This window comes from Ostrinia nubilalis, chromosome 11, assembly GCF_963855985.1.
Source record: "Ostrinia nubilalis chromosome 11, ilOstNubi1.1, whole genome shotgun sequence".
Lineage (NCBI taxonomy): Eukaryota > Metazoa > Arthropoda > Insecta > Lepidoptera > Crambidae > Ostrinia > Ostrinia nubilalis.
In genome coordinates, this window is record NC_087098.1 from 13,884,015 (window position 1) to 13,896,857 (window position 12,843).

General features: G+C 37.5%; 1 protein-coding gene across 6 annotated transcripts in view; it reads right to left on the reverse strand.

Moving 5' to 3' along the window:
- The window catches only part of LOC135076336 (cingulin), a 183,671-nt gene that overhangs the window by 13,961 nt on the left and 156,867 nt on the right, over positions 1-12,843 (reverse strand). For all 6 annotated transcript variants that reach the window (XM_063970826.1, XM_063970822.1, XM_063970821.1 and 3 more), the window contains 9 exons: positions 12,546-12,623; positions 9,940-10,089; positions 3,811-4,203; positions 3,095-3,616; positions 2,894-3,000; positions 2,683-2,815; positions 2,495-2,599; positions 1,932-2,101; positions 837-1,047 (listed from right to left, as the gene is read on the reverse strand). In XM_063970826.1, coding sequence (XP_063826896.1) covers positions 837-1,047; positions 1,932-2,101; positions 2,495-2,599; positions 2,683-2,815; positions 2,894-3,000; positions 3,095-3,616; positions 3,811-4,203; positions 9,940-10,089; positions 12,546-12,623 — 1,869 coding nt within the window. The remainder of the gene's footprint in view (positions 1-836; positions 1,048-1,931; positions 2,102-2,494; positions 2,600-2,682; positions 2,816-2,893; positions 3,001-3,094; positions 3,617-3,810; positions 4,204-9,939; positions 10,090-12,545; positions 12,624-12,843) is intronic.

Sequence of the window (12,843 nt, forward strand, 5' to 3'; positions counted from 1 at the left end):
CTTTCTACAGTGCGTTCAGTGCACATTACCGTTTGTTTGTTGTGTTCTAAGAGCAATTGCTTATATTGACGCGATCGTAAATCCCAACTAATATCCCAACTAATATTATAAATGCGAAAGTAACTCTGTCTGTCTGTCTGTCTGTCTGTCTGTCTGTCTGTCTGTCTGTCTGTCTGTTACGCTTTCCCGCTTAAACCTCGCAACCGATTTTGATGAAATTTGGCATAGAGATAGTTTGAGTCCCGGGAAAGAACATAGGATAGTTTTTATCCCGGTTTTTGAAACAGGGACGCGCGCGATAAAGTTTTTCTGTGACAGACAAAATTCCACGCGGGCGAAGCCGCGGGCGGAAAGCTAGTCACTAATAAATGTGCCGTCTTGTGATTCAATCATAAAGCACGATGATTGTGTTTCATCAGAGGAATCGTCATGGTCAAGGAGTTTAACGTTGTTACATGTTACGTACATTCTTAGTACGGTCTGATAATGATGTGTTACAGTGAAACATTCTATAGTAATTTTACTTATTTTGTTTCATTTAACTTCGGGAATTTGAATGAGATTTCAAATTATTTGAACAAATCGACTTTCCATTGAATTATTTTGTATCAGAAGAACAATAGATTTGACTCCATCTATTAAATTCAAACAGCATCAAATTATTCGATTACTATTCTGCATTACATTCTCATTGTCAGTCACAGTGGAAAGTTGTAAGGACAAAAATTCGACTTGTTAAATTACTTATTGATAAATAGTACCTATACTGCTGGGGCAAGTGAAGCCTGTATTACAAAACTTGTGAACACGTAATGATCGCAGGTAGAAGAACAAACCTTCTCGTTTTCTTTCTCCTTGAGGATTTCGTTTTCAATCTTGTTGATCTGCTCATTCAACTTTCCTTTCTTGACTTCAGCGCCGCAGACCGCCGCCGCCATTTGCCGTTTGGTCGTTTCCAACTCTTCTTCTAATTCCTTTATCCTTTTCTCAAGTCCCTTCCTGATTTTTCCTGTTTGATCCTCAATTTGCTTCTTCTCTGTTATGAGTCTGTAATCAACGTCAATTGTTATTAGATAATTAAAGAATCTTTTATACTCATGAACACTTTTTAATTAAGTAAACTGTGTACTGACATCATAACAAATAAAACAAACACTACCCAACTAAGTTTGTGTTTATTTATGTTCTAAAATATGGCCTTACTTTTACTATACATTGTTTATAAAATATTTAATTGCACTATTTTAATTACACTTAACAATATTTGTTACACAATTAAAATAATTGAAATATTACTGGTCTGTTATTGTTATAAAAACGATTTTTTTTCTTAAATAGCAAAATTTTCTTTGCAAACAGATGCAACGTCAATCATAATAATTAGTGCCTTTTTTGGACTTCGTGCATATCTGGTCCGCGTGATAGGAAAAACAAGACGTATAAATTGCAATAGATCCGCATGCTTGCCGAAATCCGCGTTACAGGAAAAAGGCACTTACACCTACGTAGTACTTAGTGCTCAGGACACATCGTGGCTTTTCTTTATTGCCATTCATAACACGAATTTTGCGATGTGGACGTTTTGCAGTGATTACAAAGCGTTGTGAGTTGTTTTTTCGCTCAATGATCGCAGAGACGATGGCCGTTGGGGCAGAAAAGTTCTCGAGTGGCGACCACGGGCTGGAAGATGTAGCGTGGGCAGGCCTCCTACTAGGTGGACCGACGATCTGGTAAAGGTTGCGGGAAGAACCTGGATGCGGGCAGCGCAGGACCGTTTATTAAGGAAAACCTTGGGGGAGGCCTTTGTCCAGCAGAGGACGTTATTTGGCTGAAACGACGATCTTTTCCAGTCTTGATTCTGAGCATAACCTACTTATTTAGAACGTTTTGTTTGCTTTTGATCGTAACAGGCAAACAGCTAAGAAACTTACTTGAGAACTTGTTGTTCCAACTCCTTGGTCGTGGGCGCGGACGACGTGTTGATGTCATTCCACGCCACCAGCGCGCCGCAGCCGGCTGGCTTCTGCGACTCCTGCTTCACTTGCGCTATGAACGCCTTCGTGTCTTGGCTGTACGGCGCCATTCGACTGATCAGCGCTCGCTGCAATCACGAATAATGGAAAATTCAGGGCCTGTCTCCTTTAGATGCTGATAGAGTCCCTAAAGCTTAGTAGGAACTTATACCATAATTTTGCGATACACAGATCTTGGATGGACATATCTGGTGGGAAAAGTCACCGGTAATAAGCAACCTGTATCAGGAACAAGACAAAATGGCCTTTACTAACGGATTGAATAAACAAAATGTATGGTGAAGCTTGTAGCGCAAGCTCAATTTGTCGCCAGTTTCCGAATCTTTTAGACGAATCAATATTTCATCAAAAATCGCCCAATTCAAAGGCCTCATCAATTATTTAATTGTCACACGTTATGTATTAAATGTAATGTATTAGCACAACTAGATGCAACCAAAAACTCGGCTTTTTAAAATTACCTGTCCCCCTGGCGACATGTTAACTCCAATAGCTTGCACGACATTCCATGCTATTAACGCTGGAACTGCCTTTTCTAACTTATCCAGCCTCGTTAAAAGTTCATTCTGGAACAATGGGTTAAGTAAACGTTAAACTTTCTTCTTAATTCAAATAACTACCAAACAGCGTCAACAGTTTATACGATTACCTCTCTAGCTTTCAAAGTACATTCCCTTTTACTAAGCTCGCCCATAAGCCTTTCGGCTTGCGCCCTTGAACACTCACGCTGCTCTGTCATGTCTCTTAGTTGTGCTGAGCAAAGCTCATAGTCCATTTCAAGCCTAAAAATAAAATAAAAATTAAGAAACCCGTCATTAATGGTGATACCCACTTGCAGAAAACTTTCTGAAAACACTTACTGCTGCCAATGCAATCGGGTGTCATTTTCGATTTCTTCTAATTCACAACAATCTTCCTCTAATCTTTCATACTTCTCTTGAAGTTCTGAAAGCTGTGATTCAAGCTCCTGTAAAAACAATCACATTATTTTTACAAGTTATCGTGAGAAACTTTGTGGAGTTTTTACCAGCAATGCGTTTTGGATGGTCAATATTAATTACCTGTATTCGATTCTCAAGCTGGAATTCTTTCTGTAACCTTTGCGCTAACTTAGCCTCCTTCACGTCCTGTGCTGCTTCATATATCGAGATTTTTCCCTCCAAAAACTTAAGCCTCCTCTCGTAATACTGCTTGTGTTTCTTCCCCAACTTCACGCACCTGCACTCCAGGCCATCTCCATCGTCCTTAGTACTTAATGTTCTATTTCTAACACCTTGCCTTTCAAGTTTCTCTCTTATACTATTCAGTCGCTGTATTTCGGTGTTCAATTCACCGCTGCATTCGAAACTTTCGTTGACGTCTGTCTGTGTACTTTTACACTCTGTCTCAACTTCTTCGAAAATTCCACTCTCTTGTAGAACGTTATTCGGTTTCCTCTCTTCGCTACAAAGACTTTCTAGGGATTCGCACTTATAACCTTTTTGTTGGTATGGTGTTACTGTTGCGATTGCCTTTTGAATTTTGTGCGATGGAATGTCAGGTTCAGATTTCAATTTCAGATCACATAATCTTCTAGGTTTAGCCTGTAACACAATTTAATTTATGTATTTGGTTCACAGGGAGTTCAATTTTTAATTCAAACAAACATTTCAGATGTCTCCTATGACCATTTTGCCAAATGTGACATTGTCAACTTTTAAATACAATTATTATAGGTACCTATTTAAGATCAAAAAATAGGTTGATTATGATTAAAATAAAAGAACACTAAACTTACTTGATAGCACTCATCTTCACTGACGGAACTACTTAAAGCTTGGAAATTGTAGAGCAACATCTGGACTTGCTCTAAGCACGTCCTATCCTCCGCGGATGCTGCGTTCAGTATCATTTGCTCGAGGTGGTCTTTCACTGGGTTGCTCTTCAACGAATCACTGGCTTCTGAGTTCCTGTCCAATATGTCGGCCAGGACTTGTGCCTTCGCAAAGTCTTCTTTGAAGTCATCGTGGGGGGTGCCTAAATGCCTTCGGGGGTTGCAAGGGCTGCTAGGTGTGTGTGGGGACTTGTAGCCGGAGTCCATCCGCTTGAGCTCAGGCGACGCGGAGTCCTTGATACGGGACCCCGGAGACACACAGCCTGAGTCAGAATCTGTCAGGTTGTCCCTAGTTCCCTGCAAAGAAAATTAAGCTTGAACCAGGAAAATATAAAAGTAACGTGTTAGGTAACGTGAGTGAATTGTTGAAATCCTTATCAATTTTCGGATTAACGCCAGACAAATGTCCACCTCTGTAAGTTTTTTAATTAAAGAAACCATAATGACTCTAACATTCACTGGGAAAATGTCTAATTGTAAAAAGAATATAAGTTGTGATTATGATAAAATATCTGACTTGACTGGGTGATTTGCGCATTATAACTCTAATGTTTTCACATATCGCCCACGCAGAGCGATTAGTGTAGGAGGCAACACTGTAAAAGGCAGTTCGAAAAATATAGTCAGCGTTAGATTTATTTACGAAGCGAACGATAATTATTTTGTTCAATAATATTTATAACAGAATCACAGCCGACATTTAACTTAGGTACTGTAAAAAATATAGACCGTTTGCAGGCACAATGTGGAAGAAAACATTAACATTTAACCTGTGGTTAAAGCAAGTAAATTACTAATGTAAATAAAATCCACACGTATTTTTGCAAGAAAACTAGGTACATTTTGACTTGCAAGAAACTACCCTCCTGAGATGTTTATAAATACACCATCAGGTGATCCGTCTGCTCGTTTGCCTGCTGTCACATAAAAAAAACTACTACATAAAAGTACTACAGTAGTGGCTAATACTCTTCCAAGGCTTCCAAGTTTGCAATGCACACTACTAGCATCATTAAGAATCATTTGATCCATTTGCGTCAATAGCTCCCGTCTTTTCCTAAGCACCGTATGGCCTCCTCATACCAGCAATGGCTGACCTCAGGAAATGAGCATAGAAGGCTGGCTCCGTACAAGGCGCGCGCGTCACGAGGTGAGCGAACGCCGTGTCCGCGTCCGCAAAACTATGGTGTGGTTACACATTGGGATATTACATTACACCAACAATATGTGAACCAATACCCCAAGAAAATTCTGGAGCCCACATATAAATTTTTCTAAATTCAAAATGTTAATTCTTTGGGATAAAAAGAGGAGAGTTTAGTAATGTACAGTTTAGTAATCATTCGCCAAGGTTTTGTGTAAATTGGTTGAAATATGAAGATAATAATAAATAAATGCTATATTTCTATAAATAGATATAAGTATCAAGTAAGTCGGTAATTCTGTGACAAACTGCATTTCACATGAGCGTAGCCGCGGGCAAAAGCTAGTACCTTATTAAATACACAGTCGCGATTGACACAATCGACTGATTCGACACGAGCCCGTTTCAAGGAGACGTCTGCCTACGTAACGATGACCTAAGTAGGTAAATGTTTGGCTTACCGGTTAGGACTTGAGATGATAAAACATAGTTTTTGGATTGACCAAACATCTTATGGAGCTTACACATGGTGACTTTTTGCAGCGATACAAACGCGCGTTTGACATCGCGATCGTCATCGCGATCAACATATAAAATCAATTCATACGCGTATTTAAATCGATGGAAACATGCTGCATCGCAGTTGCATCGAAGGGTGCTTCGCTAGTTATACACACACAAACGCAGTAGAGGACAAAAGAAGTTGGTATCGTCGCGTTTGTATCGATCCTGTATCGCGCTAACATCGATGCTGTATCGCGACTGTATCACGATTGTACCTATCGCTGCTTTTGGTAACGTGTATGTGTAAAGGTAGATATTCTGCATTGTTAGATGAGAGACGACGCCCAGTTTCCACTTAAACGAAGCAAGAGAGGAGATGTGTTTTAACTTCCAATTTTTTATTATTTCTTCATCTCTCCCCTCAACATTGGTTCGGAAATTAATGTGATCCATGGTTATTCAAATACATTAAACTCCTTTTCTCTCCACGTTGGTGGAAACCGGCCCTAAGACTTCATAATTAGAAGTTCATTATGCACTCTAAGGTGCAATTTGTGCATAATTTTAGTTTAATATGACTCGTGAGCTGACGTCATGTCGTGATGTGGTCTTACTCGTAAGTCATTTCCATACATTCTGTTGTGACTGGTCGATTCCATCAACGAATATAAATAAGAATAAAGTAATACTTGAATACATCAGCATCTAGTCTTAACCTAAGAAAAGCTTGTATTATTACCAGACGACAGATATTGTTATATTTTAAATTTAATATGACATTATAACATTGATAGCTAGTCTATCTAGGCTCTACGGGTCCCCTACGTTGTTTCGAACGCCGCTGTAGCGACGAATGCTGTTGCGATTTTTTTTGCACTGCCTGTTTTTCGAAATAGCGTCGTTCGCAACTACATCATTCGAGTTCATAATGTTTCGAACCTATGAGGCAGTGGAAAAAAATTCGCAACAGCGTTCGTCGCTACAGCTCCATTCGGACCTACATAGGGGACCCAGGCTCTACATGGTATAGCATAGTTCCTCCGTCTGTCTTTATGCTTTAATATAATTATTAAACTACACCACAGATTTTACTGTAGTTTTTATCAATATAATTAGACTCATTCAAGAGGAAGGGTTTATAAGGTTTACCTACATAGTTATCAGTTTTTGCACCCGAGCGACGCCAGGCCAGTCGCTAATATAATGTTATAAACATTAGGGAATAATAATATGTGTTAATGTATTAAAATGCAAGTAAAGTGTTATATTAAATTATCGTACAAATTTTAATTATCGTAGTAATATTGCAATGTTATTTTAGTCGGGTTGAATTGAATACGATGAAAGGCAGCCGACTTTCCCTGCCTATGTATTATTAATGTTTCCACACGTACCTACCACTGCGAATGGGAAACAGTTTCGCGTTCACACTCAATTAACATACTTGAACAATTATATCAATAACTTCTACACTTACGAAGTTACGTAGGTACAAATAGTACTTGAATCACAGAACATAGAAATCTATGTTTTGTGACTTGAATAATACAGGGTGACGGGAACGGACTTTTACTTAACATTAAATGGACAAAATTTTTTTTTATCGGTAAATGTAAATGCTATGAAGTTTGACCATTTCATTGCAGGCAAATCTGTATTAGTAAATGTCTTAATTAATTGGTTACTGTTTAAAAATTAATTACTAAGCGAAGATACAAAATTTCGGAAACGGAGAAGATTTGTTACTTGGAATTTTGTATTTTCCTGTGTTGTTTTTAAAAGCAGAAATGGCATGGCAAGCTATGAGTTCTCCGGCTAAGCCCTTCACCTATATCAGGGTTAGAGAAAGGCAGTCAGTCGATCAAGTTAGGTTTTTGATATTATGATGCTAACAAAATATCAAAATACACAATTAACACATCCTCTATAAGAAAAACAATAAATTATTACACATAATGATCGCTGTGGATAGAAAAAATATCGGAATATCGGATAGGAAGCTCTTGGTCTGCATCTCAAGTTCTCAACTGATGGAAAGTGATGATCAGGCCGAAGATGGAAGCGAGCTTCAACCGGAATGCAAACACAGAGGAACTCGCTATCTTAACTCTAACTGCTGGAACACAACAATGCTATCATTGTTATTATGGTGAATTGGCGACTGACTAAGATGGTGGTAGCTAGCCAGGCGGACTTAGTAGAAGCCCTACCGCCCTACCACCAACCAACCCAAACAGAAAAATCTGCCCCCACTGAGAAACTAGGAGTTCAAAGTTAATGATGATCTCTACATTACATAATCTATACTTTAATATTATAAAGAGGAAAGATTTGTACCTATTTTTGTATGTTTGTAATGAATAGGCTCAAAAACCACTGAACGGATTTTGATGAAACTTTACAGTATTATTGTTCATAATCCAGAATAACATATAGGCTATAATTTATGACGATCTGTGACAAACGAAATTTCTCGCGTACGAAGCCGCGGGCGGAAAGCTAGTACTACTTATATGAAATTAATTACACTTATTGCTTAAAAGTTACTGTGTATGTAGTATGTAGTTAAAGTTCAGCCTAACGATGGCGATCAATGCTTTTAAGTCTGGTCGCCATCGCACGCCGGCTGATCGCGTTGGTTTGGCTGTACCTTTACGTTCTTTAGGAAGGAATCTGGTATTTGTTTTTTCCTCTCACAAGACTAATGAGCAGAAAAACTGCACACACAAAATAAATAAAATAAAGAAGGTTCACACTGAAAGTAATCCGAGTTTTAAAGTTATTAACAAATTGATAATAAATTAGTTGATATAGTCTGACATTATAGGTTAGTAGTACTTACCAATACTTCATAAATATTATGGTGAACTACTTTGTAATATTATGTAGAGTCATAATAATATGTTAGTTAGATGAGATGGCTTTTAAATCACATTGGCAATACAACAATTTATATGTCTAAAACATAATAAAATAATAGGAGCCCTACATAACCTACCCTGTCCCCGCAGGGTAGGTATGCAATTTAATGCATTTTTACCCGAAAATACAGATGATTTTCCAACCGACCCATTTTCTTTGCGATCCAGTATTCACTATTTGGTAATTGCCTGTAAGTACCTACTTACATACCTACTTACTTATAAAAAAAACAATGTTTAAGTAGTTAATTTGCTAATGAACAAAATGCCATTGTCAATTCTGTCCTTTACTTGCCCAATGCTTAGCTATAACGGCAACATTTTGTAACTTCCTTTTGAATCAGGCGCATTGTATTAGCATAGGCCATTGCGAATAAGAAACCAAGAATGTGAATAAATACTACAATACTGTGTTGGCGCTCGCGTGTCTTTCACAATATATCGTATGTAATTGATTTTATTTCACTCATTCTAAAGATATAATCGAGAAATGGTTTATTCGTGTACGTTATGTTATTTATTAAAGGCTAGCTTTTGCCCGCGGCTTCGCCCGCGTGAAAGTTGGCTTGTCACAGATCGTTATAAATTGTTATTCTGATATATAAACAATAATACTGTAAAGTTTAATCAAAATCCGTTCAGTAGTTTTTGCGTGAAAGAGTGGTACGATGTTTTAAACTTCATTTGAAAATGATGACCCTTTTTTCAGGATAGTAGGATTATAATATTACATAGTAGGATAGAATGCAGAAGTGGTTCTAAACTACCATAAAACTCAAAATGTATTTGGAAATTCATCGATAAGTGGTAGCTTGACGAGCTAGTGACTGTATGTACACTGTACAGTCTGTATTTAAAATCACATAATATAAAAGTTAAAACTGGTTGACGTACGTAAGTTTCATAATCCATCGAATCCAGGCAATCCGTTGAGGTAAACTAAACACTTATTAATACACTACATCAATTACCGCTACACAGAATACAATTCAAACTAAGTAAGCCAGTAAGTAATCGCCAAGGCTTTCAAAAGAGAACTGCAAAATTAAATTATCCAACACCTCTACCTACCGCAATTCAAATGTATATTATTTCAACAAAACCAACAAACTTACTTCCTACAACTACAATTTTCTTACAACCTTGCTAATCACTCATGCATACACTGTATTGTTTTCAAACATCAGGTAGAAGATAAGAAAATAATCTAACTTGATTTATATTAAATTAATATAAAAAATCAATTTAATTGGACATATAATTTACTGATATAAGTACTCGCACACCAGTGTACCTCAAAAACAAATGCCACATTAAAATTCCACTATTGTCTTTTGTTTTTCACAAATAAATTTGTAATGGCCTCCAAACTACGCGTCAAAATAAAACAAATGCTGATCGATTTTCGAACAGCACCAGTCTTCTTTTGTTTTGTTTTATGAAAATGACGTGGATTCGGCTTACCTTATCAGGGTGCGCGTCTTCCAACTCCAGAAGTCTGAACTCCATGAGCTCGATTTGATCGCGCGCGTCGCGCAGTGCGTCCGCTAGCCGCGAGCACTCGCGCGCAGACGCGGCCGCGCGCTCCGCCGCCGATCGGCATTGCCCGCATGACTGTACAACGATAGGCGGACCATGAGTTATGCAAGAAGCGGGATAGTCGCAGTTTGTACGGTTAAGCCTAGACGCAAACCACCGATTTTTTATCGGCCGATAGTTTAGTCGGGCAGTTAATCAGTATGGGCACGAGTATGGACGTGCGCACATTACTCCGATTGTCTCTTCATACAAATTAGAATCAAGCCCAACTATCGGCCGACTAAAAACCGGTGGTCTGTGCATAGACTAAATGAGACACCAAAACCAGCCGGGCTAGGATGCGCACCTTGTACGCTTATCGACGCCAAAATGTATGGGCAAAATCGATAAAATGGCGTGATAACCGCTTATCGCGGCGCGCATCTTAGGCCTGCAGCAATACAATATTAAAACAGTGCCGTTGTAGCATAAATGCTCAGATATTTTCTGCCGAAGTGTAGACGTAGGGTTCAGAATGTTTTATGTCTAGTCACTCAATCAAGTTGATTTAACTCTAATATGATTTCATAAATCAGCTAATGAGGTTCAAGGTGTTATTATGCTTGAGAATTAAATTAAATACGAAGTGTGGTAAGGTAATGTACCTTACCCTATTCACAAGTTAAAAGTCGCAACTCATTATTCGGCTATGGATCAAACGACTTAAGGCAATAAACTGAATGAATAAGCTTTACGTGAAAATATTTGAGCCTCTCACACATTTGTAATAATCTGTTGAATCTAGGATGTGTGTTAAAAATTATAAGCTATATCTACAATAATCTACATCTATCATATTTACATTGACTTTAAACTTGTATTAAATTTAGGTAACTGAAAACTTTTACTGCATGATTAATGTCATGTATGCAAAAAAACTCATTTTCTTCCTTTTTACAAACGGCTAGACACTTTCGGATTAAGAAATTAATAAATCAAGTGGATTTACGTTAATGAAACTTTCACACCGCATGTATTTTGTCGGATGTTGCTATTTGGTCGTAGTTTTCTTTCAATTAAGTTTCGTTTTGCACTATTTATTTTACGAGAAAGGCTTATTACTGAATTTATTATAAATAATGTTCATGAGTGTAAGAACGGTACAAGATTGTATGTAACAGGTATTTCCACTTAACTGTATTCAAAGCTTTGCAATGTAATCTACTAATTAATATAAAAATAACTGAAAAATAACATGTCATTCCCAATACATATTATTATGTTCTTATTCATCATCATCATCGTCATTTCAGCCATAGGACGTCCACTGCTGAACATAGGCTTCTCCTAATGATTTCCATGTTGATCGATTGGTAGCGGCCTGCGTCCAGCGCCTTCCTGCTACCTTTATGATAGTTTCCTATTATGAACCCACTAATATATAATTAACACACATTATGTGTGTATAGAATGTTGTTTGTTTTCCTAAAAATAACATAAAAATATTTTTTTGTGTGAGATATTTATGAGTGTTTATATTTAGAATAAATCAGATTTAAACCATGTTATGTTCATCATGTCATTAATAGTGAGTATGTAAGTGTGAGAGACCGAAATTGACAAAAGCGTTGTCATGGGTATTGGGCACGAAAATAAGGGTTAGCATACTTAATAAACAACTCAGAGAAATGACTGGATGATCTTTCATAAGTATAAGATGCAAGGATTTGGAATGTTCCTTCAATTTCAAAGACCACGGTCACCCTACTCTGTATGTCACAATGACGCAACGTCAACCAATAGTTCACTGGGTGACAACTAAATGTTTGAATTGCAATCCTGACATTTTGTACGACGATGTTCTCTTGCTAGACCCAAGGTCGTACCGGATTCCTTGCGTTGTTAGTGTAGGTCGATGTTATGTTTCGATCTACGCACCACCAATGCATATTGATTAGTTTTAATTAACGATAAACGACATAAAAGACATGGTACAGATACATAATATTATTTAAAAATATCAATAAATAATTTGATCCTTTTTTATATTTTATGCTTTACATAAAAAATAAGTTCTTGAACCTCATCAAATCATGTTGACATGAAAAAAACAGAAGGAAATTAGGTTTATGTAAAAGACTAAATAATAAACCCTCTTATAAACACATTAAGTTAGTTTATAATCTAATATTTAATTAAAAACTTAGTTCTTGTAAGTTAAAGAAAACTGTTTTAGAAACGCCTTACAGAACATCTTGAGCAAATGTGTCTTAATGTGAATTTAAGCATTGCATAACATAGAATTTCTATGTATGTTCTGTCATCTGCTGTGCTTGTGCCTGCTAATTTTGACAATCTCATGTACCTGACCCAGACAAACTAAAAATGTCGCTTCAATTCACATTAAGACACATTTGCTCAAGATGTTCAGTAAGGCGTGTAGGCGCTTCGTAAGCTCTAAGTTAGCAGGTCATAGGATGTACAGAATAACCCGTTGTAACGTTATAGTGCCTTGTGTTAAGGTCCTGTCATATCTAAGAATGTTTACCTACCCACATATCGTTGAGCGGTTGTGGCGAGAGAGAAGCAGGCGCTGATGATACCGCGGAATCTTCGTCCGACGGGTTCTCCTGGAATGACGAGACTTTTGAGCAAGTCTATAAGCGTGGCAGGCAGCGGGAAATTGATGATGCAGTGTGGTTTAATACATACAGGGTGACTTTGCAAAGTGTTGCCAAATCTTTAAAGGAGCGACTCAGAATCAGTAAAATTTCGTACTTAAATAAAGTGTAAACTCTTTTTTAACGGCAAACACCTAATAACGATGGAATTTGTTGGCTTTTTTATTTA